Below are 26,856 nucleotides of genomic sequence, written 5' to 3'. Positions count from 1 at the left end.
GGATCATCACCTAGAGAGAACCTCTACAGCCCTGAATGTCAGCGGAGATCAGGACAACTAGATGAGCCCCAGACAGATCACTAGTGAGTGAAGAACTTGTCTCCTAGATGGCCACCGGGACAAGACCACAGGAACCAGATGAGTCCTCTGCACAATGTGACTTTGCTGCAGCCTGGAACTGAACTGCTGGTTTTGTCTGGCCAGAGGAGAACTATTGTCTACTGAACTATTGAACTACTGTTTACTATTGTCATTTTGCATTATTGACACACTATTTTCCTAATTAATGCTGTACAGTTGCTTTGACACAATCTGTATTGTTAAAAGCGCTATAAATAAAGGTGACTTGACTTGACACACATTTTATTTTAATTTTACTTGATAATATTTCAGTGTGGGAGGGACAAAAAAATAATTTAGTTGCATGCTATGCTTTAGTTGCAGTTATTATTGTATTTTAACACATATTTTCATTATTTTACAAACATACAATTTGCAGACCTCCAAGGGCAATGACTCAACCAGGGGCCCAGAGCCCACTAGAGGGCCTCAGCAAATTTTCAAAGGGGCCACAGGATGACTTAAAAGTATTTTAATAAAAAAAAATATTATGAAAATAATCAAACTCTGATCTATATTAAAATGTCAAACTATCAATAACTATTAAACCACTAACTAATAACTAAAAATAACTATTGTCTTATGGGAAACTTATGGGATCAAAAAATAAAACAAAACAAACAAACAAACTGTGGATTATTAATTTAGTATATTGGTAACACTTTACAATAAGTTTCATTAGTTAACATAGTTAACAACTTTATTTAACATGAACCAAGAATGAACAATACTTCTACAGCATTTATTCATCTTAGTTCATGTTAATTTCAACATTTACAAATGAATTATTAAAATCAAAAGTTGTGCTTGTTAACATTAGTTAATGCACTGTGAATTAACATGAACATTATGAGCATTAATGAACGACTATTTTCATTAACTAACGATAACAGAGAACGTTAACAAATACTGTAATAAATATATTGTTCATCGTCATTCACGTTATTTAATACATTAACTAACATTAACTAATGCAACCTTATTGTAAAGTGTTACCAGTATATCAATACTTTCAGTTTCTGATATTTATTGTTTGTATGTTTGATTGTTAAAAAACATGCCTCTTCAGTTCTAAAATACATATTATCCTTGGAGAGCTTTCTATCCTTCACCTATCAGGATATTCATCCTCTCTTCATTATGACTGCTTGTTGAGAAATGACCACACAGCTGTGTAACACAGCTCTTCTCCAACAATTCTAACAGAAATGTATTTTTTCTGCGAAAGACAAAGGACATAAAAACCAGAGGGACCAGAGGTGGTGTGGAATTTTATACAATGGGTTCCAGAAGTCAAAAGTGCTTCTATGCTGCTTTTTTCACACATTTTTGTCTAGACATATCTTTGTTTTTGAAATGAACCTGAAAGCACCGAGGAAGTGTCAGAATTCCTGTAGACTGACGTTATTTTTTATCATTGTGGCAACAAGAATGATACCTGCACTGCTGGAATGCAACCTGTTTAAAGGGCCAAAATTCCTCACTTGACTGTTGTTGCTCTAACGACATCAGAAAAATAAATTAGTGAAACATGACTACAAGTAAATGTTTCACACGTTCCCATCATACTAGGAATGGATATGATCATCCTGTCACTCAACAACAGAATAGTCAGTTTCTGAGGTCACTACACTGTTAGGGGCCGTTTACACGACAACGTTTTCAGCCAAAAACGGGAAACTTTTTATGAGTTTTGCCTGTTCGTTTACACGACAACAGCGTTTTGGGTTGTCGTGTAAACGTTTTGCCTGTTCGTTTACACGACAACGGCGTTTTGGAGACTGAAAACGCATATTTTTGAAAACGGGTTTCAAAGTGCAAGTTTTTGAAAACGCCACCGTTATCGTTTCCGTGCAAACATCTTTGAATCTTTGGAAATCTTTGAAAACAGTGACCTCATGCACGTGCGTAGTACGTGTTAGGTATGTAGACATGCGCAGTACGTGTCGATTTTAAAGGCAAGCGCGAACAAACATACACAACAATGGCGGAGTACATGGTACTGTTGTTGCTGTTTAAGAGTTTGCCAACGCTTCTTCAGCAAAGTGTGGATTTACTTCACCAATATTACAACCAACAGCGGAGACGCATCATATACAACATATAATCGTCACTTCCCTACAGGTACTGTTTACTAACAAGTTGACAGCGCCAACTACTGGCCTGGCATATGTAATACAGCGTTTTTGGCCGTTTTCGCGGATATGTGTAAATGCGAATCGTTTTGAAAATGTTGTCGTGTGTACGTGAAATATTTTAAAAACACAAGGGGAAAACTTTTCCATTTTTGACTAAGTTGTCGTGTAAACGTAGCCTTAGAGAAAAAAAAAAACTTTAAATGCACCAGTAATCTTCTGCCAGGTCATTACCCAGTAATTTTACAGACATTTCTGTTAACCCTAAAACTATGCAATTAAGTGTGACATTCAAAAAACAGGTAAAACACCTGTAAAAACAAGCTACAAAAGCTCTCACTGGGATGGTATCTTTTCAAAATGAACTAATATGTACCATTTCGGTACTAATATGTACTTTTAAGGTATTAATATGCACCCTTTAGGGGTAAATAATACAAAAGTGTACCTTCTGAAAAGGTACCGCCCCAGTGACAGCTTTTGTACCTTTATTTATGAGAGTGTATGATGGACCCTAATAATAAGGTTTCTTTATGACCGACTAGTCAACTAATCAATTCTGACAACCCAAAATCCAGTTAGCTTTGAAAATATGCACAACGTTACTTTGCTGGGCAGTCAAATATGATTTTAAGCAATTCAAGACAGACAGTGCTAAAACACAGAGAGGTGCATTCTCTTAGAGAAGATATGGGATGATGCCCAAGATAGATAAGTGGGCATTTATTAACAATTTAAATATGTTCACATTCATCTTTACATCCATCAGTTTGTCAGACATGAAAAATTGACGCTGCACTACCTGTGCTGCTTGAATAAATGATAAGATCGGAAAGACGTTTCAACACAGAGGGACAAGCATATGAGCTCATGTGCCAGAAGCCCCCGAGCACAGCCCAGCATGTTAGCACAAGCACTAAGCCTAGCATGCCATTGTACACACCAGCTTTTGAAGTCACAAAGAATGTGAATGTAAAGATAAGAAATAAGCAAGAAGAGAGCTAGGAGGACATAGAGCTCCACCACCACTGAGCAAAAGTGTGGTAAAATTACCTTCATGGACAGCTTTGATAAGCTATAACGGCTACAGGGCTGGAGAACACAAAACACATTTCACAAACCAATTAAACAAATACAAGTACATGTTCATACAGTTTCTTCACAAGGGCTATCATAACCAGATTAACTATTCAGATAATAATGTTGGACTTCTTATGTATGGTTTTGAAGGACATTCAACATTAGATTGTCATCTGATGTCACTAGATGGGAAGGAATGCACTCCTTTCGTTTGTCTTCATTTTGCATTTGTGTAAGAAAAATATCCATATTTAAAACTTTATAAACGGTAATCTCTAGCTTCTGCTAACTGTATTTTTCTTAGAAAAATGCATTAATTCACTTCAAAAGACCTTTATTAACCCCCCCGGAGCCGTGTGGAGCACTTTTTATGATGGATGGATGCACTTTTTTGGCCTTCAAAATCTCGACATTTTTTAATATAACTCCTATTGTATTCGTCTGAAAGAAGAAAGTCATATGGTGCAAGTGGTACTAAAAAAAGTACCAGGTACCAGGTTCTGTACCCAGTGGAAAACCCCCCAAAAGTGAACCGTACTGAGCCGTACCGTGCCGTACCATGCAGTTGAAAAGCGCCAATATACACCTACAGGATGGCTTGAGGGTGAGTGAATCAAGGGGTTAATTTTCATTTTTGGGTGAACTATCCATTTAATAAATTGATTTTGTTGATTTCATGGGGTCTTTCACCAAATTTTGCTTCTAATGCGAAACGTTAGCCTATGATTGGGCTCCAAGTTAAAAACCAAATTGTCCACACAAGTACAATGTTCTTTGTTTTCGATTCTGCAGCTAGCCTTCATTTTCAATTTCAAAGACTGCTAATCAAAATGAAAGCCATTGGCAAAATAATTAAGGCAAAGGAAATACTGAAAAAATATATAATATTACAGAACAACAATTATATTTCAAACGCACTGCTGCACATGCAGTGCACATTATTAGTTGAAGCATTTCCAAAAACTAGACCTATTACATGATCAGGTGTGTGACCAGTTTCTACCAGGTCATGAATGACGTTCATCAGCAAAATTAAGACTTTCTGGACCGTTCCATGAAAACAGACATTTCATTCTCAGGGTAATGTGGGTTTAAAGTAAGTTCTGTCATGACAACTCTCGGAGGGATTGGCATGGTAATGTACACGACAATGTTAATGTATTTGGTCTTGGCGGAATAGATCTGCTACGCTGCTGCGGCAGAGCAAGTACCGAGACTTGCTACTGCCAATATATCCACAACATAGTGCTGTGAGCATGTAAGAAATACTGCTGCTGCAAATATAACATACATAAAATAACCCCCATATAGCATACATGAATCAACCCGTAGCAGATCTATACAGGTGGAGCTGGGGAAGGTGGAGGGTTTCTGAAGCAAGCTGCAACTGCTACGGCAAGCACTAGTCATATATCTGAATGTTGAGCAGCGAGCTCATTGGCTACCGATACAGGAGAGAACCAGTCAGCTGTGTCATGTGATAATGATGTCATTAGGTCAGATTAAGTTAGACCTATCGGACTGCACCATCTAGAGTTTCATGCCAGAACTCTGTATTTGCAAACCAAAGCGTCATTTATCAAAACAGCTGAAATGGCTTTTAGGAAAAGCTTATTGCAGGTATCCTGGGAAATCAAGAGTTCAGCTCAGTACGTGTGCGCTCTCAGGACATACAGAGTGGGCTGTAATGCTGTTCTGCTGGATGGGTTCACAGTAAGTGGTTTGTTGTAGAAGTCTGTACTATGGTGGGTGAACACATTTGTGACATTTGGTGATAGGCAGATTGATTGTAGTGCCTTCAGCATAAATAGGTGAACTTTAAATGCTCTTTCAGTTGGTAAAACCCACTCATTCTCCACAAGGGAGGTTAAATTGAGGCCACAGACGCTCAGAGATGCCCACACAATCCCGGCATGACGGTAAGCTGCTCCTTCTTCCTGCCGGAGGGGATGCTGTGTGCCAATTTAACACAGTTTGGCCCACCATGAATTAAAGATTGGCTGCCTCTTTCGTAACCCCAAACTGCCACCATTAATGCCACCAATGGCAAATCTAGGTCTAGATTACTCATATTTTCAAGTGCTTTAGGAAGAAAGCATGTTGTTAACTCAGTCCTTACTTGTGACAGCAGTTTGTTGTTATTGTCCTCTAGAATCCGGACCTTGGTTTCTAGCTGGCGAATGTAGTTTGAGGATGCATCTGCAAGACAAAGAAAGGAAGAGATCAATTAGAATCCTAAAGTGAAAAAAAACTACAGTATTAGAACTAGTGATTTTCTGTTGTCAAAGAATGAATTCGTTGTCGTTTAATTCCATACACTAACTCATTTTTTATTCTACTGAACTAAACAAACAGCCCTAAACAAGATATCTTGTTTTTCAAGATCATCAACACTAATTGGCACATCAGGTGAAACATTTTGAAGTCATTCCTGCCCAAAAAGCACATAGCTTTGTCATTTTAAAACTGCTGGAACACTATCATATGTTCCTGGTATAGGAATTTCATTACACCAAATACACAAAATAATGTTCTTTTTACCAGCATCACATGACCCCTTTAATTATTATTATTATTATTATTATTATCACAAGGTGAAATTTCAGTTTAATTAAAGACTTGAGAATACAGCCTGTGATTTTGGGGTTTGTTTTGATTTAGTTTACTTGATTTCTTATGCATATGTGATTTTAATTTAATCCCACGGTGCTTTAAACTTAAACTTAGCTTCCCGTTCTGATAACACAGTTGAGATCATTTCTGTTTTCTCTGTACACTTTGTCAAGGAATTCAAATGACCAAAAGAATCATTCGTGGTTTGATGTGGTCTGTACTGAGCTTGTAACTTTGGACGCAAGCAATCAATGAGTAATGCTGCTTATTTAATTCTGGGCTGGCATCAAGGTTCAGGCCAAGAATGCATGGAAAATTCATCTCATCACAGACTTCGTATCATGCAAGTCTGAAACAAAAATAAAGGAATAATGCAAAACAATATTGAATTATAAGATTGCATATTACATTCTCAAGATTAAGTGAATGATAACTATTATACTGCAATATATACTGTTATATATAACTGCAGTATATACTGTTATATATAACTGCAGTATATAAATATATAACAGTATATTCTGTTATATATAACTGAAAAACAGAGGGTCTTCTGGGAACATTTTTGAGTAATGAAACAAACAAATCGTTAAATTATAGTTATGTCATGAAAACTTTCGGAGGGATTGGCATGGTAATGTACATGATAATGTTAATGTATTTGGTATTAATCACGTTGTCAGTGTTCGCTCGAACTGATTTGCTGAAATCAAAACAGGGACGATAATAGGTGAGCGCCAGCCAATGAGATTGCTGTTTGCGCATTAGTTCCGCCCACTACCGGAGAAAGCGGTAATTCTTAAAAGCGGAAGAATTCCAAAGGAACTCTGTTAATTTGACAGCAAAATATAACAAAGAATATCATTTACATGTAGAGCGCATAGGTAGCGCGTCAATTCTCTCTCTCCCTCTCTCACTGCGTGTGTGTGAAACAAAGCGACAGCGAGTCGTGCGCCTTCACACTAGAGTTTACGGTACGTTAAATACAGGTGCGTTGCACATCCATTCAGATGAACTGAAAAACAGCACAGATCGCTTGGCGGAGAGGGAAACTCTGAAGCGCTCAGTCAGAGTGTTCGGCGAGTGAAAATATATCTGAGCTAAACTTATACTTAGCCTCCAACTCACACACTGGCGAGTAAAATCTGAGAATTTATTAGCCAGTGGCTAATATTAGACATCATTTAGTCGCCCAGAGTAAGATTTAGTCGCATATGCGAGTGATTTACTCGCAATGTAGAGGGTTGTCTTGGCACAATAGATCTGCTACACTGCTGCTGCTGTAGCAGAGCAAGTACCGAGACTTGCTACTGCCAATACATCCACAACATGCTGCTGTGAGCATGTAAGAAATACTGCTGCTGCAAATATAACATACATGAAATAACCCCCATATAGCATACATGAATCACCCCGTAGCAGATCTATACAGGTGAAGCTGTGGAAGGTGGAGGGTTTCTGAAGCAAGCTGCAACTGCTACGGCAAGCACTAGTCATATATTTGAATGTTGAGCAGCGAGCTCATTGGCTACCGATACAGGAGAGAACCAATCAGCTGTGCCATGTGATGATATCATTAGGTCAGATTGAGTTAGACCTATCGGACTGCGCCATCTAGAGTTTCATGCCAGAACTCTGTATTTTTGAATAGATTAATTGAAAAGGACCATTTGAACTGGTTCGTGAAAACAACTAGGAGCATTGTCACTCAGATTAGGACTTTACACTGGCATAAAATATTTCCTGTTTGTAAAATATATTACACTGCAATTTTACAGTTGGTCTCATTGACCAACTGAAACACCTGGCATTCCGACCTTCTTGAGTTTCCTACCACGTACAATCTTGAGCATGAAATAAAGCACATACTTTGACTTATCCTTTTGAAACTATTTTAAAGGCATGCATGCATTTGATTAATTTGGCCATCCAAAGAGTAAAAACATGTGCTGAGTTAGCTGGGGAACTGTTACAGCCAAAAGTTCCTTATGTTTATGTGCACTGAATTCCCTTTTTGCTGATTTGAATCATTTAATCCAAGCACTCATGTTCAATGTTTAGCAAAAATGAAAGCCTGTTCATATTTCCTCTGAAATAAAGGAATAATTTTATTTGCTTAAGTAAGACATGACTGTGTTTTACAGGGTGTAGAATATGGGCGGTATTAGCCTAATAGATAAACCCCCTGCCATGTCTGAGTAAAACCCTCAGCAGTGGACAGTGAGGCAGTGCTGGCGGCTGCAAATCCCTAGTGACACTCTAATCTAACTTCATCTGGCTGACTGAACGATGGGCACGAGCCAAGCCGATTAAGAATCAACTCTGATACACAAAACCCCGGACCAGCGTCCTAGTGAAGAGATCCACCCACTACAAAAATCATTCCAACCAGAACCAGCTACTAGAAATATGACTCCACTACCCAAAACAATTCAGATTCCATCATTCCAGGGAGCTAAATGTTCTTGTCAGCATAACTCGGCACACAAAAGACAATTATAGTATAGTCATCAGATCTGGTGGTGTGAGAACAACATAACTGCTAGCTGTAAAACACAGCTCAAAGAACAACGGCCATAGAAACACCTCTGTGTAATGTCTTCTCAAATCCCAATGGCCTGATTCTAGATAACATCCAGTGCTTGTAGTGTTTTATTCAGTATTCCATACTCAAAACTAATACACTTACAGTGTAGTTTTGCATATGTTACATTATACAGTGCAGTATAAAAAAAGGGCTGCAACACCGATTTGCTAAAATCTATAAAAATCACATTTGACATAAAAAGTTGCTCTGTGGCCACAATTTTTCCCACATTTACAAAAATTTTTTTTTTTAGAATGAAATCATTTCATGCCACAGCATGCAGATCCAACAAATTGTTCAAAACTGAAAAATAAAATAATTTTCATAAATTTCATAACTGATTTTAAATAATGAATTTTAAACTGATTTTTTCAAATCAATTTTAGAATTAAATGTATATAACAGTTCATATGCCAGTGCATAAATAGAATTTTACTGTTATATCCACCTTATTTTTAACGCAAGATTCTTAATAATTTGGTGTCATTCGCTTCCAGTTATTTTCCCTGTTCATATTGTAAACTGGTATTTGTTATATTATTTTAATTTATTATCATAATTATAAACACACTAGTCTGCAGCACAAATAGTTTTAAAGTTTAGTACACTTTGTGTTCTTCTAGTTATTTTTGCACATTTATGAAAAAAAAAATAGCTTACTTCCGCATTGCAAATTAAGTTGGACATGTTGCAAATTCAAAGCGATGTCAGTATTTTAACTTCTATACAATTTGTCGAATTCAGAAAAGGGCTGCAACACCGATTTGCTAAAATCTATAAAAATCACATTTGACATAAAAAGTTGCTCTGTGGCCACAATTTTTCCCACATTTACAAAAATTTTTTTTTTTAGAATGAAATCATTTCATGCCACAGCATGCAGATCCAACAAATTGTTCAAAACTGAAAAATAAAATAATTTTCATAAATTTCATAACTGATTTTAAATAATGAATTTTAAACTGATTTTTTCAAATCAATTTTAGAATTAAATGTATATAACAGTTCATATGCCAGTGCATAAATAGAATTTTACTGTTATATCCACCTTATTTTTAACGCAAGATTCTTAATAATTTGGTGTCATTCGCTTCCAGTTATTTTCCCTGTTCATATTGTAAACTGGTATTTGTTATATTATTTTAATTTATTATCATAATTATAAACACACTAGTCTGCAGCACAAATAGTTTTAAAGTTTAGTACACTTTGTGTTCTTCTAGTTATTTTTGCACATTTATGAAAAAAAAAATTGCTTACTTCCGCATTGCAAATTAAGTTGGACATGTTGCAAATTCAAAGCGATGTCAGTATTTTCACTTCTATACAATTTGTCGAATTCAGTAATTTTAACTTAAACTTTTGGGCATTATTTAAACCATTTTGCTCCTCTAAAACCTCCAAAATATTTGTTTTATAGGTGTGTTTGTATGGTTTATTGTGCATATCCGCACTCTTTATTGTTGAAATTTATATAGTAAAAATTATAAGTAATTCCTTTCTAGCACACATTGTAGGCCTATAGCACTTTGTAGTTTGAGACTCAGTTCTGAATGTATTAAGAGACAGCACTGCACAATGATCAAATAAATCTGATGTGCTGATCAGCTATTTGTGCATATTAGCTCAGTGAACTGACATGGATGTTTTTTCAACGCGGATGAGCATGTGGGGGTGGGGCAGCGGGTCTGTCCCTCTCGCTTTGTCGCTTCCAATCGCATCAGCAATGCCATGACCCACTTCTATAGCCACCGCTGCGGCACAAGGCTCACGCGGGAATCTTCCGAATAGGCCACATGGGCAGCAACTGTTAAGCAGTCTTCATGACATCACAAGCAGCCCCTTCCAACAGCAGTCACACCCAAAGCCTACAAATGCAGCAGGGTTTGTTCAGAGAAAATTGAGATGAATTCCAACATCTTGGAAACACGCTGATTAGCCTAGAGAAACGCTGTCATTCAGTTTCCTTTGAACATCTGTTGCAATACATTGGGCGCTGCCTACTGCGTGTAAGCATGTGTTTTAAATACAAATCAAAAACTGTGTGTGTGTGTGTGTGTGAATAACCCTCGAGTCTTGAGGGAGAGAAACAGAAAGGAAAAACTAGCGGGAAAAAACTCCAAGTGAAAGCTTTAAATGGGTGTGTGCACAAAGTTGCTGGATCAATTGTTGCAAGATGTGACAGTCCAAGCAGAAACAACAGTCCAAACAATAATTCATTCCATACAGTCTGACCTCATTCTGTTAGAAAACTACAGCATGGCAGACAATGAAACTTAAATTAAAGAGAGGGGGGAAAGCTACAGACCGGAGAGAGGGGGAAAAAACTAAATTCACTCAGTTTAGAATTCAAACTTGGCTAAAAAGAAAGTCAGACTAAAAACTTGTTTAAAAGCCTGCACAACCTTTCTTGTCTCACTGGAGAAGTCAGAACAGATGAGAGGAGAAAACAAAGAATGTTAGCAAAAGACAGAAATAGATGGAAAGAAGACATGTTTGTATAGTGAGTTCATGTCCAGGCTATAGATTGTTTGATATCACTACTTCTCTATTAGGGACTTGGACAAACTATTTTTTTAATACTGGAAAATGTACATTATATTCAAATTGTGCTACTTGTTGAGAAGACTTGTGCTATCACTGTTCTATCTGACAATTGATAAAACGGTCCAGACACACCAAACCAACATCAATGAACTAGCGGCAATGACAGCCGACTGAGGTGTTGCCTCACATTGCCTGGGCCAAAAAAAATGTAGCTTGAAAACACTACAAAGACTACAGCCAACTACAAACGGTGTCTACAGACTTACACCAAAGGTGAAGACAGCAACCACCAGTTTAATGCATTGGATTTAAAAACACTTTAAATTGTACCAGATTACTATTTCAAATTATTACCAGCTCATGGACAATTAAGTTTTTTTTGAACCAGCACTATTAAAATCTGTTTACTTTCTGCATGACTTAACAAAAATACTGAATCGTTTTAAAATAAAGCAATAAGCCCCAAGAAGCCGTGGTTTACAGTGAATTTATACTCCGCTTCGCGTCGTGCCTAACAACGCCCCTTAGCTGAAATAAATTCACTGTAAACCACGGCTTCACGGGGCTTATTGCTTTTATAAAACGGTTATTCCATATACGTAGTAAGGTTTCACAGAATAAAACAGAGCAAATAAAGTGTAATGATATAAATCAAAACAGTATTCTTCCACCAAACAATGTAGTTCCTCAGAAACAGTTGTGGTTGCAACAAAGTGGTTGCCGAGCAACACACAAGTAAACAAAGGTGTATGTTTGTAGTGTAACGCGGCTCAACCAATCAGAATCAAGGACCGGAACTATCCGTTTTATAATGTTTTTTTTCGAACACTCCCTCGCCTGCTATTCATCAGGCCTCACCAGGTAAACACATCCCACTTCTCAATAATCTCACACCTTCGGTTGCCATGTTGCGCTAGGAATTCAAACAAACAAAGCATCATATTAGAACCAAAAGCAGCACGACATGTGACTCAGATCTATGTAACTTCATTGAAAACAACAGTGATAATTCAAATAAATTAGTTGTTTTAACCAGGTTCATTGATATTAACATATCAACAATAAAGAAAATGAATCAGACCTCTCAACACGACAGCTAATCTTAGGAGAAAATTGCTGTCAATGAGCACTGGTGGAAAGAGCGGTAATGAGGAGAACTGGTCACATACATGCAGAAAACAGCTGGACTCCTATTAAAGCAATACCATGACAGTCACTGATGTCTAAAACAAGACTGGACCCCACCGACTCATTGTATGGACAAAAACAGAAACCTTCTTTTAAGTTTTTTGGGGTATGTAGCTCAGGCCTTTGGCCGTAGGGGATAATGTCACTGACAGTCGTCTAACGTCCCAGGGGCAACTCCCTTAAAGCTTTGGTAGAGTTGGTACTTAGTGCTCGCCTGTGGTTTGGCATGCACTCCCCTCAGCATGGTGGCATGGGTATACGTATGTAACCATGGTTCCCTGAGTAGGGAACGAGACACTGCATCCTCTAGTTTCCCTGCCATGCTTCAGACGCAAGCTTCAGACGAAGAAGTGGATGACATGTTCTCCCGGCGCCCTTTTATACTGCGATTATATATGCTTCAGACACCGGTCACACTGAAGGTGTTCCCCATAGTGACCCCTAGAGGACGCAGTGTCTCGTTCCCTACTCAGGGAACCATGGTTACATACGTAACCTGAGACGTTTTATAAGCTTGAGCTCCCAGACATTTTAAATTAAACAGTGCTTTCAGAAAATATAACCCCTTGTTCTCATTCCCTTGTGTTGAAGTCAAAGAAAATGTACATTTTAAATGTAACATGACATGTTTCTTTTTTTTTATCTGACTGCCTAAGAAATATCATTTTCTTTGTGGGGTCACTGGCACAACAGATGCTGTCTTGAAGATCAAGCTGGAGGAGGACCAAAGCTGGAGAAAATTATACAAACTAAGATCAAGCCATCCCATCCCAACTGGACAAAAATACAGTTGTTAAAGAAGTTTTGACTTTTTGGAACTTGCAGAAACTTTTTTCACACTAGATTTTTTTTACAAGGACCAGAGTCTGTTTGACGCCAGAGTTTGGTTTGTTTGGCCGGACAGCATTTTTTTCAATGGTTTTCCTTGTGGAACTTGAAGACTTTAGATGTTGGCATTAAATGTTTCTCAAATTCCATAATCAAACTGTCTTCCAACAATATAGTGGTTAGAAACATAAAATAAGATCCAACCATTATCCATAATCCCTCAGGCCTACTAGCTCCATGACCATGTAAGTGTTGGGCACATGAGACTGCAGCAAGAGGTTCAATAACATTTCCTCGGCGTCAGAAGACACATCACATCATCAGAGACCTTCAGAGGCACAGCTGAGCACATGTCCAATAAATATTTAATTTTCTACCAGATCCCAAGATCATCAAGGGCAAAGAGATTCCTCTCCATTCAGTTTACAGGAAACAAGATATTATAATATCAGCAGTCAAACAAGCTTCATACATTAGTAAAATTACCTTATATATAATCTGACACAATTATTGTATAAACTAATATGGGATCTATGGGATGGTCAATCAGTCATTTGGTTTAATTTCTTGACAGTGTGGCTAGTAGTAGTAGTAGTAACAATAATTGTAATAGCCAGGATTAGTTTGGCAAGTCATGATTACAATCCAATGTTTCAAGTGAAAATGCTTTTTTAGAGGAGTTTTTTCAATTGAATACATTTTTATTTCAAATTATAACATCAACATAATATGTTGAGTTTAATTTGACATTTAGTTGGAGAATTCACATCAATTTCAGAATGTCTTGTGATTAATAACCTTAAAATAGCTAAATATTGGTCTAGTTAAATTTATTTCAGGCTACCAAAATCTGAAGAGTGCCTGTCTGAGGGGCTACCAGGGATTTTGAAATTTTGTGAGCTTTGTCGATGAATCAGCCTGGGTTGGTGTATCAAGTTGACCAACCAGACATTGTCATTCGTTGAACACAGTAATTATATAAACTGTACGTTCAAAAAAAAATCACCTGCCATTCCATTACGTTCACGTGTAGACGTTTCTCCCTTTTTTTTAATTCTCTTAAGAGCAGACAGACACACACACAGGGCAGGCTGGAGTATTTAAGTTGTTTGTTTGCTGGTGGGTGGCAGGCAGAGCGCCTGTGGTACAATTCTAGCCGATTCCACACAGTTTTAAAGGTGACATATCATGAAAATCTGACTTCTGCAGGTTTTAAGTGCTATAATCAGGTCCTCGGTGCATCTACTAACCAAGGAAACGTGAAAAAGATTAACCAGTAACTTTGTTTTGGGAAGCCTTTTTCTGCAAGCATCTGAGAAAACCAGCGCGTCTGATTTCGCTCCCTTGGTGACGTGACAAAGGGATCTCATTATAATATTACCGCCCCTTAATCTGTAAGTTTATACCCAAGGTGCCGTTATTGTGTTTTCGCAAGCGACAACGGTGTAGGGGAGCGCGGGGCACAAATATTATTTTAATCTCCAGTCTGTTATTTATCAGTTTAAATAATTTTTTCATGCTTCGCTAACTATCAGAAGACAGTAACCGGTTTTAAATTCCAGTTGCGCAGATGGGGTATGTTGTAACATTGCGTTACAATGTTCCCTGCCGTGCTATTCTATGACATTAGCGATGTAGCTCACACTATTTACTTTAATACATTTTAATGATAAACGATGAGAAACAGGCGAATAGGCTGACAGTCAATGTTTAACATTTCAGCGCAATAAATATGATAATCAGAACCAAAACAGATGTTTTTTAGCAGGTCCGAGCTGTAATGGAAAAGCTGTATTCTGGAAAAGAGCTCATTTGCATTTAAAGAGGCAGGCCCGAAAAACAGAGTGTTTCTGCTTCCACTCAAAATAGGCATTTTCAAAATGATATAATAAATGATCTGTGGAGTATTTTGAGCTGAAATTTCACAGACACATTCTGGGGACACCAGAGACTTATATTACATATTGTAAAAAGGGGCATAATATGTCTCCTTTAAGTAATGCTGACACCACAAGCCTCAAAATTTCAGTGCATCCTTTAAGCCGGGTAAAGTGTGTGATCTCACCACTGGCGAGGGAACCCTAATGTAACCCAATGTATTTATCTAGGAAGACATGAACTTCAATTATCTGTGTTGTTTCTGGGCAAGTACAAATTTCTACTCCACTGCCACGCACCACTAACATTGCAGAGGTCGCTGGAGAAAAATCTAAATATTTTGCAATGTGGACATAATGCAGCAAGTCAAAAAGACCCACAGACTCCATATGAGACATGAACCATGACCTTAGAGTTTGAAGTGACAGCGGGATTGCTCAGGGGATATTTACTGGAAGTTGTGCACTTTTATTTGGCAGATCAGCACAATTGTTGTCTCCATCAAAATCAATTGAACATATTTTCATTATGTACAAATAGATTATTGACAATGTGGGATTTGTCTACTATTAAATATGTGAAAATATCTTCCATTACTAGTTATGTAATGTGAAAATAAATGTTGGTCTATTCCTCACAAAATTATTGTATGGCTTCAGAAGATTAGAGAGAAAACAGCAATTTTAGAAAATGACCATGCCAATGCATGATGATCTCCATCTCATTCAAGTGTGAATAAACATAATCATATCATGTGCTAATTAAATATTCAGTTTTCAACCACCGAAAACCAACTAGGCTTATTTAAAGGCATATTAAATTAATACATAGATTTCACGGACACTGTCTCACCATCATTCAGTTTTAGACTAAATTTCTAAATCTGTTTAAATTGAGAACAAGACCTTCTTCCTTTTTTAGCCTAAGCAGATGCCTTTAGTCTCAGGGAAAAAAGAAAAAAACATGAGACAAAAGACACAAACACTGAATTGACTTCTCAACAGCTCACAGGAATTTGACTTGAAGGTGTCAGAACAACATGTGTGAGCATGTACCAATATGTCTTTTTTTAAATTCTTGTTCTTAGTCAAAATATTTCAGAGCATTTTCGCATCTACTGTGGTTTTATATAACAGTTAAAAGTGCCTATTTATAATGTATGGTTGCTTGCAGTGGACTGAAGATGTTTCACAAGAAACTGAACAAGGCAACTGGGGAATATTCAAGTTCTACCGCTGTTCTCATATCACTTGGCTGTGTGGTATATGAAAGTAATTTAGAGAAACTTTCACAAATGGAAAAAGCAAAAAGTAAATAATTTGCATTTTGTAGAGGAACTGCTACTGAGAGTACAACTTGACACCCTTTCTGAATGAGTTAAATTGAGACAATCTGAAAACTATTTTAGAAGACTAGCGACTCATTAGACGTTTATAAAAAGCTGGAAGGTGTACAATACAGTGGTCCTAAAAACATGTGGATGCTTGTGGACACTTATGTTATACCTTTTCTCAGATCAAAACTCTTAACCCACTGCTGTCAAAATAATTTTTCATGGATGTATGAAGTCAGAATCATAAATGGCAGTAACAACTTTCAAAATTTGATAAACTATTACTATTTCAATTAATTGCTGTTTTTGTTTTTTAATGTATGACCATCAAAGAATCCATAGAAGAAGAAAAAACCCATCTACATCTTCCATGCTATAATAATAAAGGTTTCTTGAGTAAATCAGCATTTTAGAATGATTTAATATTGATCAACACTGCCCAGCAGGCACCGGACGTCTATGTAACATCAGGTTGACGTTGGACATGACGTCAGACAGACGTTGCATTTTGGTTGAAAATGAAAATCGGGTTGACGTCAATATTTGACGTCAATTTGACGTTGACTTAACATTGGATTTTGGTTACACAACCTAAAAACAACAACATATCAACGTCAGCTGACATCAGTATTCGACATCAATTTAACATTGACATTAGACGTTGAATATACATTGAATTTTGGTCACCCGACGTCACAACCGAAATTTAACCAAATATATCAACGTCTTATGACATTGTGTGCCTGCTGGGTGAAGACTGGAGTAATGGCATAAATCAATCAAATCAAAATCAATCAGCTTCCTATACCAGACTGATTGGTAGAAATACAAATAATATGCACTTAATTTTTTCGTATCTTTCTTTGCTTTTTAAAAAATATTTTTTAAGCTAATATTTAGAAGGTGCGTCTTTTACACAATCCGACAATATTTTCAAAGAGCTAGAAGTCGTAAACTTTTAACTTTAAACTGATGGATGCAAGTCTATATTACAAAACAAAAAGTCTACGGCCTTATAGTTTGGGTATATTTAATGGTGCCTATGTTTATGCTTCTACGGTCAGGTCTCCTTGTAATTATCTTCCCACATATTATGCAACTGACCCTGGAAAAATATTACTTCAACATGCTAATGAGCCATGCCAGCATCGCTTTCCAAGCCATGTCTTTCCATAAGGGCTGAAGGTCTATCGGAACATAAAAGTGCATGTCCATGCAGTAGCTTCTGTGGTCTCCTTGTGGGATAGTAGAAGTGTGAATTTTAAAACATGGCTCTTTCCTACACCAGATCCAGGTGACATTTCAAGACCTGTCTGTGAGGTCCTGCAGAAACCTGAGATCATTTTCAAATGCATTCTCACCCGTCTTAGTACCTACCACCAAACCAGTGTCCTGTATAATCTCTGACCACTGAGTGTTCACTGGTCCCACTGGGCACTGATGGAGCCAGAGATGAAACCGCAATGCAAAGACCTCAGGCAAGCTCTGACTATATCTGATGGAAACAGCTTCAGTGCAGGTTTTGCAGAGCCCTGACTGACACATCTGTGGTGAAGAAAAACTGAGCTTGACCAGTGGTGATATCTTCCACCGGATTCACGAGTTTCCCAATTAGTGTGGGTTACATAACATCCTCATTCCTAGTTTTCAGAACAGCAGGAACAGTGTCTCTGGTGTAAGGACCGTTTCTGTGATAAGACATCTGACGTGTGCTGCACTGTATCAATTTTCAGGCTTGTTTCTACCGAGAAATGTACTTTCGTTTGCGAGACAACTGTTGTTCTATTCATTCATTGGTGAATGAGGGACTGATGGCATTTTTGAAACAAGCCTTGACCTCCTTTGAAGTTAAAAAATAGCAAAGTGACAATACCACAGGAGAGGATAGCACACACTCCAAAAACACAAAAAATGGTATCCTAGCAAAAGGGTTTCGTTTTATTCCAGAAATGCATCTAGAGCTTAATCTGCTCAGATCTTTCTCGGTCTGTAAACTACTTGACTAAAGCTGCTTAAAAAAACAGACTTCTGATTACTTGATTGCAGATTTTTCTCTTTTTTCTTTTGTACTTTACCCTCTTTTGCACACATATAATAAATATATATTTTTTTTAATTACATTTTACTTGAAATGTTAATTAAATGTATAGTTGACAATATTTTCAACGACTTATTTAAAATCCCCCCCCACCACCTTTTTGTCTTCACTGGTTCATTTTAAATGCTCAAAAGTGATTTTTAAAAGTACAAAAATATTTCATGTTGTGTCTCAGTTATGTAAATTAAGATAATAAAATAAAATATAATAAAGAAATGCATTATGTGCTTGCAAAGTGAAATAAAATCTGTGGCAAAATCCTGCAATAATAGAGGGTTTAAATTTTCAATAAAACTATTACACATAAATTGTCCCAGTTTGAACTTACTCAAAACAGTAGAAACATACCAACCCTAGATGACTCTGGTGGATTTACCTGTGAACTGAAAATAATTGTGATAGAATCATTCTTTTTAGAGATTTAAAGTGCCCCTATTATACCATTTCAAATAGTCCCTTTCATGCAGTGTGTAATGTAGCTGTATGTGAATGTAAACGATCTGCAAAGTTGTAAAGTTGAAAGTGCAAGGCAAATAAAGTTATCGTCTCCCAAAAGAAAAAAAAAATAGACTCTGAACAGCCTAAACAAGTCATCAGTAATTCGAATGGCTACACGTCACTGGGTAACACATTTGCATAATGCCCACCTATATTCTATATTGTCCGGCCGTGAACAACTTGACTCCGCTCTCAAACACTGTAGATGTTTGTGTGGCTAACCTCAGGTCGAGAAGACGCTGTGTCCAACACTGTGAAAGTAAATTCATAAATTCAAATGTATCGAGTATAGGCTCACAGAAAGGAGAGGTTTAGAGAGACTGAATCTTAGAACTGCTTTGAACGAATCGTTTGAGAATCGTTGGAAAATGAGATGATATTAATTGCATATTTTGAGAAAACGAAAGCGTTTTTTGACCTTGCATGCATGTAAACCTATTGGAGACTCCCAAAACAATATTAGGAACCTTTAAAATGGCATAATAGAGGCACTTTAACCGAACCTTATTGCAAAGAGGACAGAATCAAATTATTTAGTTAATAGTTGATAATAAACAGCTTCATCTAAGCTAATATGGATGTTCCTTGCAAGACAAAAAGGATAGATTTATGTATGGGTCTGTCCGATTTATAAAGGTCTGTCTGTGTCACAGCTCCTGAAGCGTGGAATGCTCCTGGAATGTTGCTGCATGGCTAAAGACCTAAGAGCACCTAAGAGCAGAAGCAAACTGTGTAAGATAGCTTAAGAACATAATCATTCAGAGATGCTGTTAATTCATGAATACACTTCGTAAAACCACTTGGCTTTTAGATAAGCTCTACAGACTGCTGGAGACTGAATACAACAAAAACCACAGCAAGGCAGTGGTCAAGAAAATTTGATGACAAGAAATTTATAAATTTTCCAAACTATAAACAGTGGCTTGGCCTGTTTCTAAGCAGGATGCTTAATCACTGAGGTAAGAAAATCTAAGTAAAGGGGAAGAGGGAAGAAAACTGAAAAAAAAAAAAAAAAAAAACTACTTGGATCATGGCCGAATTGCCACCACAAGGTGAGCATTAATTTTCAACAATTCAGCGGTTCCACAGTTTTGCAGAAAGCGCTGCAAATTTCCAAAGTATGCAAAAGTCCATAATCCCATGATCTGCTAAAATAAGACCATTGTTGCACTGGTGAGGGCACACACTCCTCCAATCTCATCCTCACAAGAGGACTGGGTTTTTAACCCAGCTCAGAAATTTGTCCTGCCTGCAGACATGCCCAGTGCATTCAGGCTTGCAGATGATCAATTCTTTCTAGACAACATGAACAGGCAGACCCACAATTCTTTAAAAGCAAGATTATATATGAAGATCCCATTTTGGAGATTTTAGGTATGGAGCCCCTAAGGGGACTTGGTGATCGAAAAAAAAAAAGAGAGATTAGAGGAAAATTATAATTATCACGTTCTCTCACAAAAGTATTGCGTTCCCCCAAGAAACTTTACATTCTCTTGTGAAAGTATCGCTGTCACCAAAAAACATTGTGTTCGCTTGTAAAAGCATTAAAATATAGTTTTCTCTTCCCACCTCATCTTATTTCCGTCACAAACGTTCAAGCAAACACAAAAGTTTTGTAAGAGAACACAAAAGCATTCAAATCATTCCTCCAATCACATTTTTATTATCACAATGTTCCTTTAGGGACTCCGTATTTAGGTGATACACAGTGTAGGAATTATCTATGTGGGATGAATGAATGAAGTTGAAAGCAGGATACTTACAGTATGACCGATTTCATGAATCCCGAAAATAACACTTAATGAAGTTAAAGACAAAAGTTTCTAGAAAGAAAATAATACAGATGTTAAGAAAAAAGGTCCAGAAATTGCATGGCACAAATTGGACAGTCATCAGAATAACATCTGGGACACTGGGACAAAACGTCAAAGGTGAATGAAAGACACACTCTGTGTGGAGAATACGCTCTCCTGGCAGATTGCAGAAACAGCTGACGCTCACAGGAAAATCTCCCTCCAAATTGGCCTCTGATGACATTGGGGACACTTTAGTTAAGTGTCAAAATAAGAAGGTCACAGTTTGTGTCAACAGAATAGGAATGCTGATTGTGCTCTTTGGAGCAGCTAGTGCCCTGCCATTGTGCCTCCTGGACACTTCATTAACAACTTCATTACACAGCATTTCATTAGGCAGCAATAAATAAACAGATAATCAATGCATTCACACTTGGACAAAACCTAGATTAATGCTACAAATGGCTCTACAAGCTCAAGTGAAATACTGCTTGTGGAAGTTCTAAAAAATAGGGATATGCAAAACTATGTATACTCTATATATATTTTTGCAATTGATAATAGGTGAGTAGCCTGAATGGCTAGTTGGTTTTCAGAATAAGACCAACCAGAATAAGAATAATAAGGCTGGCTTTGGATTTACCTGACATGCGATTAGACGCGTTTCTTTAGGGACAGGAGAAGAGGACATGTTCATGTGTTCAAAAACAACTGGGTCTTGAGATGCATTTGTTAAAGTTTAACTATTTTAAACACGTCAAGAGTTACTCCATAAAAAAAAATGAAAATTTCCCATTATTTACTCTCATGCTGTCCCAGATGTGTATGACTTTTCTTCACATGACCGCAAACAAAGATTTTTAGAAAAACTCTCCATCTCTCTGAGCTCATATAATGCAGGTGGATGGGTCCCTCAAAGTTGACGCTTCAAAAACCATGCAAAACAAACACAACAGGAACCTATTCAACTCCATTTTAGGATTGCTGCGGTAGTTGGTGTTACTGGTATTACCCGGTGTTCGGCCGTACACCGATTACATTACTTGCGCACCGTGGTACCGCCCCTACTGTCGTTTTGCTTTTTATTGAAATAAAAACGGTTTAGTTCAGTTGGACAACGGACGCTACAGTTGTAAGCTGAAAGTGTCTGCTCTTCTCCACACATGCTGCAGAGCTGCAGCACAGTTCAGCAGAAGTCATGAAAAGCTAGTTCATGCATTCATGACCTCTAGGCTGGACTATTGTAATGCACTGCTAGGTGGTTGTCCTGCATCTTCAATAAACAAGCTACAGGTAGTCCAAAATGCAGCGGCTAGAGTCCTTACCAGGTCAAGAAAATATGATCATATTACCCCAATTTTACAGTCTCTGCACTGGCTACCTATTAAGTTCCGTATCAGTTACAAAATATTATTACTTACCTATAAGGCCCTTAATGGGTTAGCTCCTGCGTACCTAACTAGTCTTCTACCACGCTACAATCCATCACGCTCCCTAAGGTCGCAAAACTCTGGACTTTTGGTAGTACCTAGGATAGCAAAGTCCACTAAAGGAGGTAGAGCTTTTTCGCATTTGGCTCCCAAACTCTGGAATAGCCTTCCTGATAACGTTCGGGGTTCAGACACACTCTCTCTGTTTAAATCTAGATTAAAGACATCTCTTTGGCCAATCATTCAAATAATGCATCTCATAATCTTGCACTGCAGTTATATCTGATCAAATGCACATTATTATTCTTTAGTTTGGGTTAAACAAATCAATTTAGCTTGGTTGGAACAGCAGCTACGCTAATTATGTCTCTATTTGTTTCTCTATTTTTGCCTTTACACAAGCTTCAGTCTGGATCCAGAACACCTGAGAAGAGATGATGCCAACCCCTCAGAGGACCTCAGATGATGCCAACCCTGAAACAACATACAGAACTACCACATTTTGCTATAAGTTTGATTGCATCATATAATAATTGCTGTTAATAGTGTTCATCGTCTGTTTGATTACGTCTTTAATTGATTTTTCCTTACATTTCTGCCATATGTACATTGACTGACAGTCACCACTGATAAGCTACCACTAAATATTGTAGAAACTTAATTTGCTGTAAAGTTGCTTTGCAAAGATTTGTATCGTGAAAAGCGCTGTACAAATAAACTTGAATTGAATTGAATTGAAGTCAGATTTCACTAATCACGTGAAAAGAGTAAACACTGATGAGATGATGGCAGGGGATTTGTTTTCAAGTGAAATGAAAAATCGTCTGTTTGGCGATATTTTGCTTTTAAAAGATCACTTCTTAAACCAGAGAAGGATTAAAGTTTCCGTTTTAGTCTTGGAAAGTGAAAGGTGTAAAGATGTATCATCTTTTCTTGTAAAACATGATACCAAGATCGCAAATTCCAAAGCCCTGCCCCCTGGTGTTACCAGTAATAAGTTTTTTTTTTTAATTTTGTGCAAGTTTATACAAGAACAAAACAAATATTTATAACTTCTTAAACTATGAACCATCAGTTCTGACTGTGAGACACAGGTTTTTGAAGCATCAACTTTGGGGGACCATACACGTGCACTATATGAACTCAATGCACTATAACAGAGAACTCAATGCTCAGTTTTGCTCACTCAAAGACAGCTGTCCAGCTTAAGAGTTTCACACAGAACATTTACAGACATACTACTTTACCATTCATCGAGAGAGCAGACCAATGGTTTAAACTATACACTTGTCTCAAAAGTGCAAATTCTCTACCTCGGTTTGTATCGTTTCATGTGTGGTTCAATGTATGAGTTTTATTCGTGTCTCTCTCTCTTTTTTTTATTTTTTAGAAAGGACTCACTATTGTTTAATAAGGAATGTGGGAATTCGTGACAGGCTGCTTTCTGTCTGACTAAAGCCAGCTGAGAGTCTCTCTTTGCGCCAAATCTCTCCTGGGCCAAACAAGCAAGAAAGACTTGCCACTGTTGCCACAAAAAAAAAAGTATGGTCTCATGTTGAATTTTCTTTGCCCTTTAAATCTGCCATGGATTCACTAATGTCCTACATGCTGTGACAGAACACATAGGATGGTTTGTTTAAGAATACCATGTTGTGATTCATCTGTCTTGTGCATACAGGAAAAACAAGTTTTAAAAGAGCAACACTTCCTACGCTGGTCAGCAGAGTGGCACACCCTTTAAACTTGTAGAATATATTTAAGAAAAGGAACAAACCTGACTAAAGAACTCTGCCAAGTTATAGGGCAATGCAATATGGGAACTTTTCAAATAGTTTAGGGGTGTCCTACCTTCCTCTTGGAAGGCCACCTTCTTTTTTAGCTCCAGTACACCTGGCTGGAAGTTTCTAGTGATTCTGAAGACCTTGATAAGCTGGATCAAGTGTGTTTAATTACAGTTAAACCTAACACCTTCTGTATTGTGGCCTTCTAGGAACAGGATTGGATAGCTCTGCTTTAAAATAATAGAAAATAATAAAAAGATGAAAATTATCTGATCACCACATTAAAGTTTAGAATCTGAAATTCCATGAATGTTATACAGCGTCATCACACTAGACGCAATCTGTGAGCTTGTGAAGATCTGGCTGAGCTAGATTAACAGGTTCACTTTGACCCTTATTGGGTAATTGCCCTTATTCTTACACTGGGTTCAGTGATTTTACTACTCATTGAGACAAGGTAAAACATCCCTCATGAGGTATCTCAAGGCAACAGCAACATACGGCCACTGAGAGATAAGCCTCGTTTCCACCGAGCGGTACAGTTCAGTACAATACACGCAATTATTTCCATTTCCAGTTGTGAATGGTACCAAATTAGCAAACCATACCACTTTTTTGGGACCCTTCTGTTGGGATACCTAGCACAGTAGTCCATCATGTGGCATATGCCACATAAAACTTGCCAAATTTCACCTGTTAGGATTAAACCAAACCTATGAGGATAAACCAAAATACCAAGCATTAGTCATAACACATCGACTCAGATAACTGCCAAATTGCTGCTAGTGCTGCATTTAAAAAAGCTGAATTGAATTGCAATATAATAAACATTTGGATAATTAATCATTTCGAGTTACTTGACATGATTTTGAGTTTTCATAACCACACCAGGATATTTGCTTTTGATTATTTGTACATCCCTAATAGTATTTCTAAAGTTGTAGGACACCATTAGGTATTTAAGAGATGCAGTCATTCACTGTGGTAATTACTTGCTGTTCATGTTCCATTTTGGTGAATTCTAAACTGAAATCAGATTTGAGACCAAGACTATTGTGTTATCATGGCAATTCCATGAGCCAATGATATCCAGATTCCCACATCCATTCAGAAGTTACCCAATAACAGGCTAGACACAACAAGATTGTCTGTCTTCATTTACCTCCCTGGAGTCTCAGAACGGATGGACCCCCCATGGCCAGATAATACCCCCTATGAGCATCATCTCATTGCCATTTCCTACCTTTGGTCTGTCTTTTTGTTTTATGCTCATATCGAAAAATATGGGTACAAAGCACCCATAGTCACCCCTCCCCCCACGCCCCGCCAATAACTGTAGTAACTTTTTTTTTAAACATTATATTTATTAAAATTTTGAAATGGTTTAAAATAGATAATTTACAATAACAATGAATTACACAACCCAGAAAAAAACAAGTATATGCCTATAAAATTAGAACAATAAAAATAGACAAGAAAATAATTAAATCAAATGTTATTAATTAAATCAAGTTATTATTAAATAACTAAAGTTAATAAACAGAAAAGGGGGAAAGGGCAACAGAAATTCCAATAACTGATATTTTGATGAAAACTATAGTTAGGCATTTTAGGCAAGGTTAGGCTTAGGCATGTTTTCACAACCATTGATCACAAACATCAACATAAACTCAGTAGAAAAAATTACTTTCCTAATACATGTTCCCTTATGGTTCAAAATGTATAATCTCACAGTTCCAATTTTTTTTCATAAAATATAATCCCTACAACTAATTTGTCAAATTTGTCAAGTACATAAACTTCTTTGGTATTTGTAGTCCTTATGTAAGCTTAGAAATTATGTTTTAAACAAAACAATGGTTTCAAATATTCATGTTTGGGGACTGTTTCAAAACCAAAGGATAACAACAGACCTATTTTATTATTTAATTTTGACTCCATGGTTCGGAAATACCAATTCTCATCTGGATTTTACAATTAAAAATTGAGCACTCTATTATTTAAAGATTTCCAAACTTACAAAGGTCCAGGTTGACCGACACAAAGACAGGAGCCACATCTCTGTAGAACATATGAGCGAGAGATAGGGGATTTGAAACCATATAAAATATGGTTTATATGCATGAAGATCAATAGAACACCTGTTGAATCTTGTTTTACTTTTGAATTACAATCAAAATGTAGATCATTGCAGATATGTAGCCCACAGAAACCAGTGTAAGAATATGCTAGCAATGTAGCACTACTTCCTGTCTGTGTAAAGGTTCAACTCTTGAAACCACAGAGTTGTGAGCAGTTGTGCAAAACAGCTTGGGATCGAACACTGCGATGAAATATGAACCTGTCTCTGATGATTACCGCAGCACCATCTGTGCATTGGGACAGCCAATGGCTCGACTGATTGATGAGACCCCTTAAGGAGGAAAGAGAGCAGGGGACCTCATAGTCACACACACACACACACTCTCCAACCCATCCACTCTGTTTGCCTTACCACTAGCCATTGTCGCCAGCAAAAACCTCCACAGGTCCCTCTTCACTCACTTATCACCTTCCTACAGCTGTTAGCATGTCTGAAGAATCCCTGTGGAATGAAGATACACACTCCAAACATCTATGTGCCCAATCTGACCGTCTTATTAAATGACACTGCACCACAGTTTGACTCCAGGCCACACATATTGACCCCAGGGGATTTAACCTTGATACAATGTATTTAATTGATCAGACAAGCTGGTATAGTGACAGGCCTATTTAAGATCACAGTGGACCACCATGTTGTGCACAAGTGGTGAATCTGATCAAACCGGTCTAGAAAATGCTGTGAGGATTCTGTATTTAACCTCAATATGTTTTCCCCCGTTTGGACCATTCTATCTATCTATCTATCTATCTATCTATCTATCTATCTATCTATCTATCTATCCATCCATCCATCCATCCATCC

At 37.4% G+C, this 26,856-nt stretch overlaps 1 protein-coding gene across 2 annotated transcripts in view; it reads right to left on the bottom strand.

Moving 5' to 3' along the window:
• LOC107679695 (coiled-coil domain-containing protein 85C-B) overlaps nucleotides 1–26,856 on the bottom strand; it is a 41,170-nt gene that overhangs the window by 8,576 nt on the left and 5,738 nt on the right. Inside the window, exons 2-3 of one of the 2 annotated variants that reach the window (XM_016475328.1) lie at nucleotides 5,455–5,534; nucleotides 3,309–3,347 (exon numbers count right to left, since the gene is read on the bottom strand). In XM_016475328.1, coding sequence (XP_016330814.1) covers nucleotides 3,309–3,347; nucleotides 5,455–5,534 — 119 coding nt within the window. The remainder of the gene's footprint in view (nucleotides 1–3,308; nucleotides 3,348–5,454; nucleotides 5,535–26,856) is intronic. The other variant, XM_016475329.1, reaches the window with a different exon arrangement.

Source organism: Sinocyclocheilus anshuiensis, unplaced genomic scaffold, assembly GCF_001515605.1.
Source record: "Sinocyclocheilus anshuiensis isolate Anshui unplaced genomic scaffold, SAMN03320099.WGS_v1.1 scaffold280, whole genome shotgun sequence".
In the NCBI taxonomy this organism is placed as follows: Eukaryota; Metazoa; Chordata; class Actinopteri; order Cypriniformes; family Cyprinidae; genus Sinocyclocheilus; species Sinocyclocheilus anshuiensis.
The sequence above is the reverse complement of the archived record's forward strand: the minus strand, read 5'-3'. Positions and strand labels throughout refer to the sequence as shown.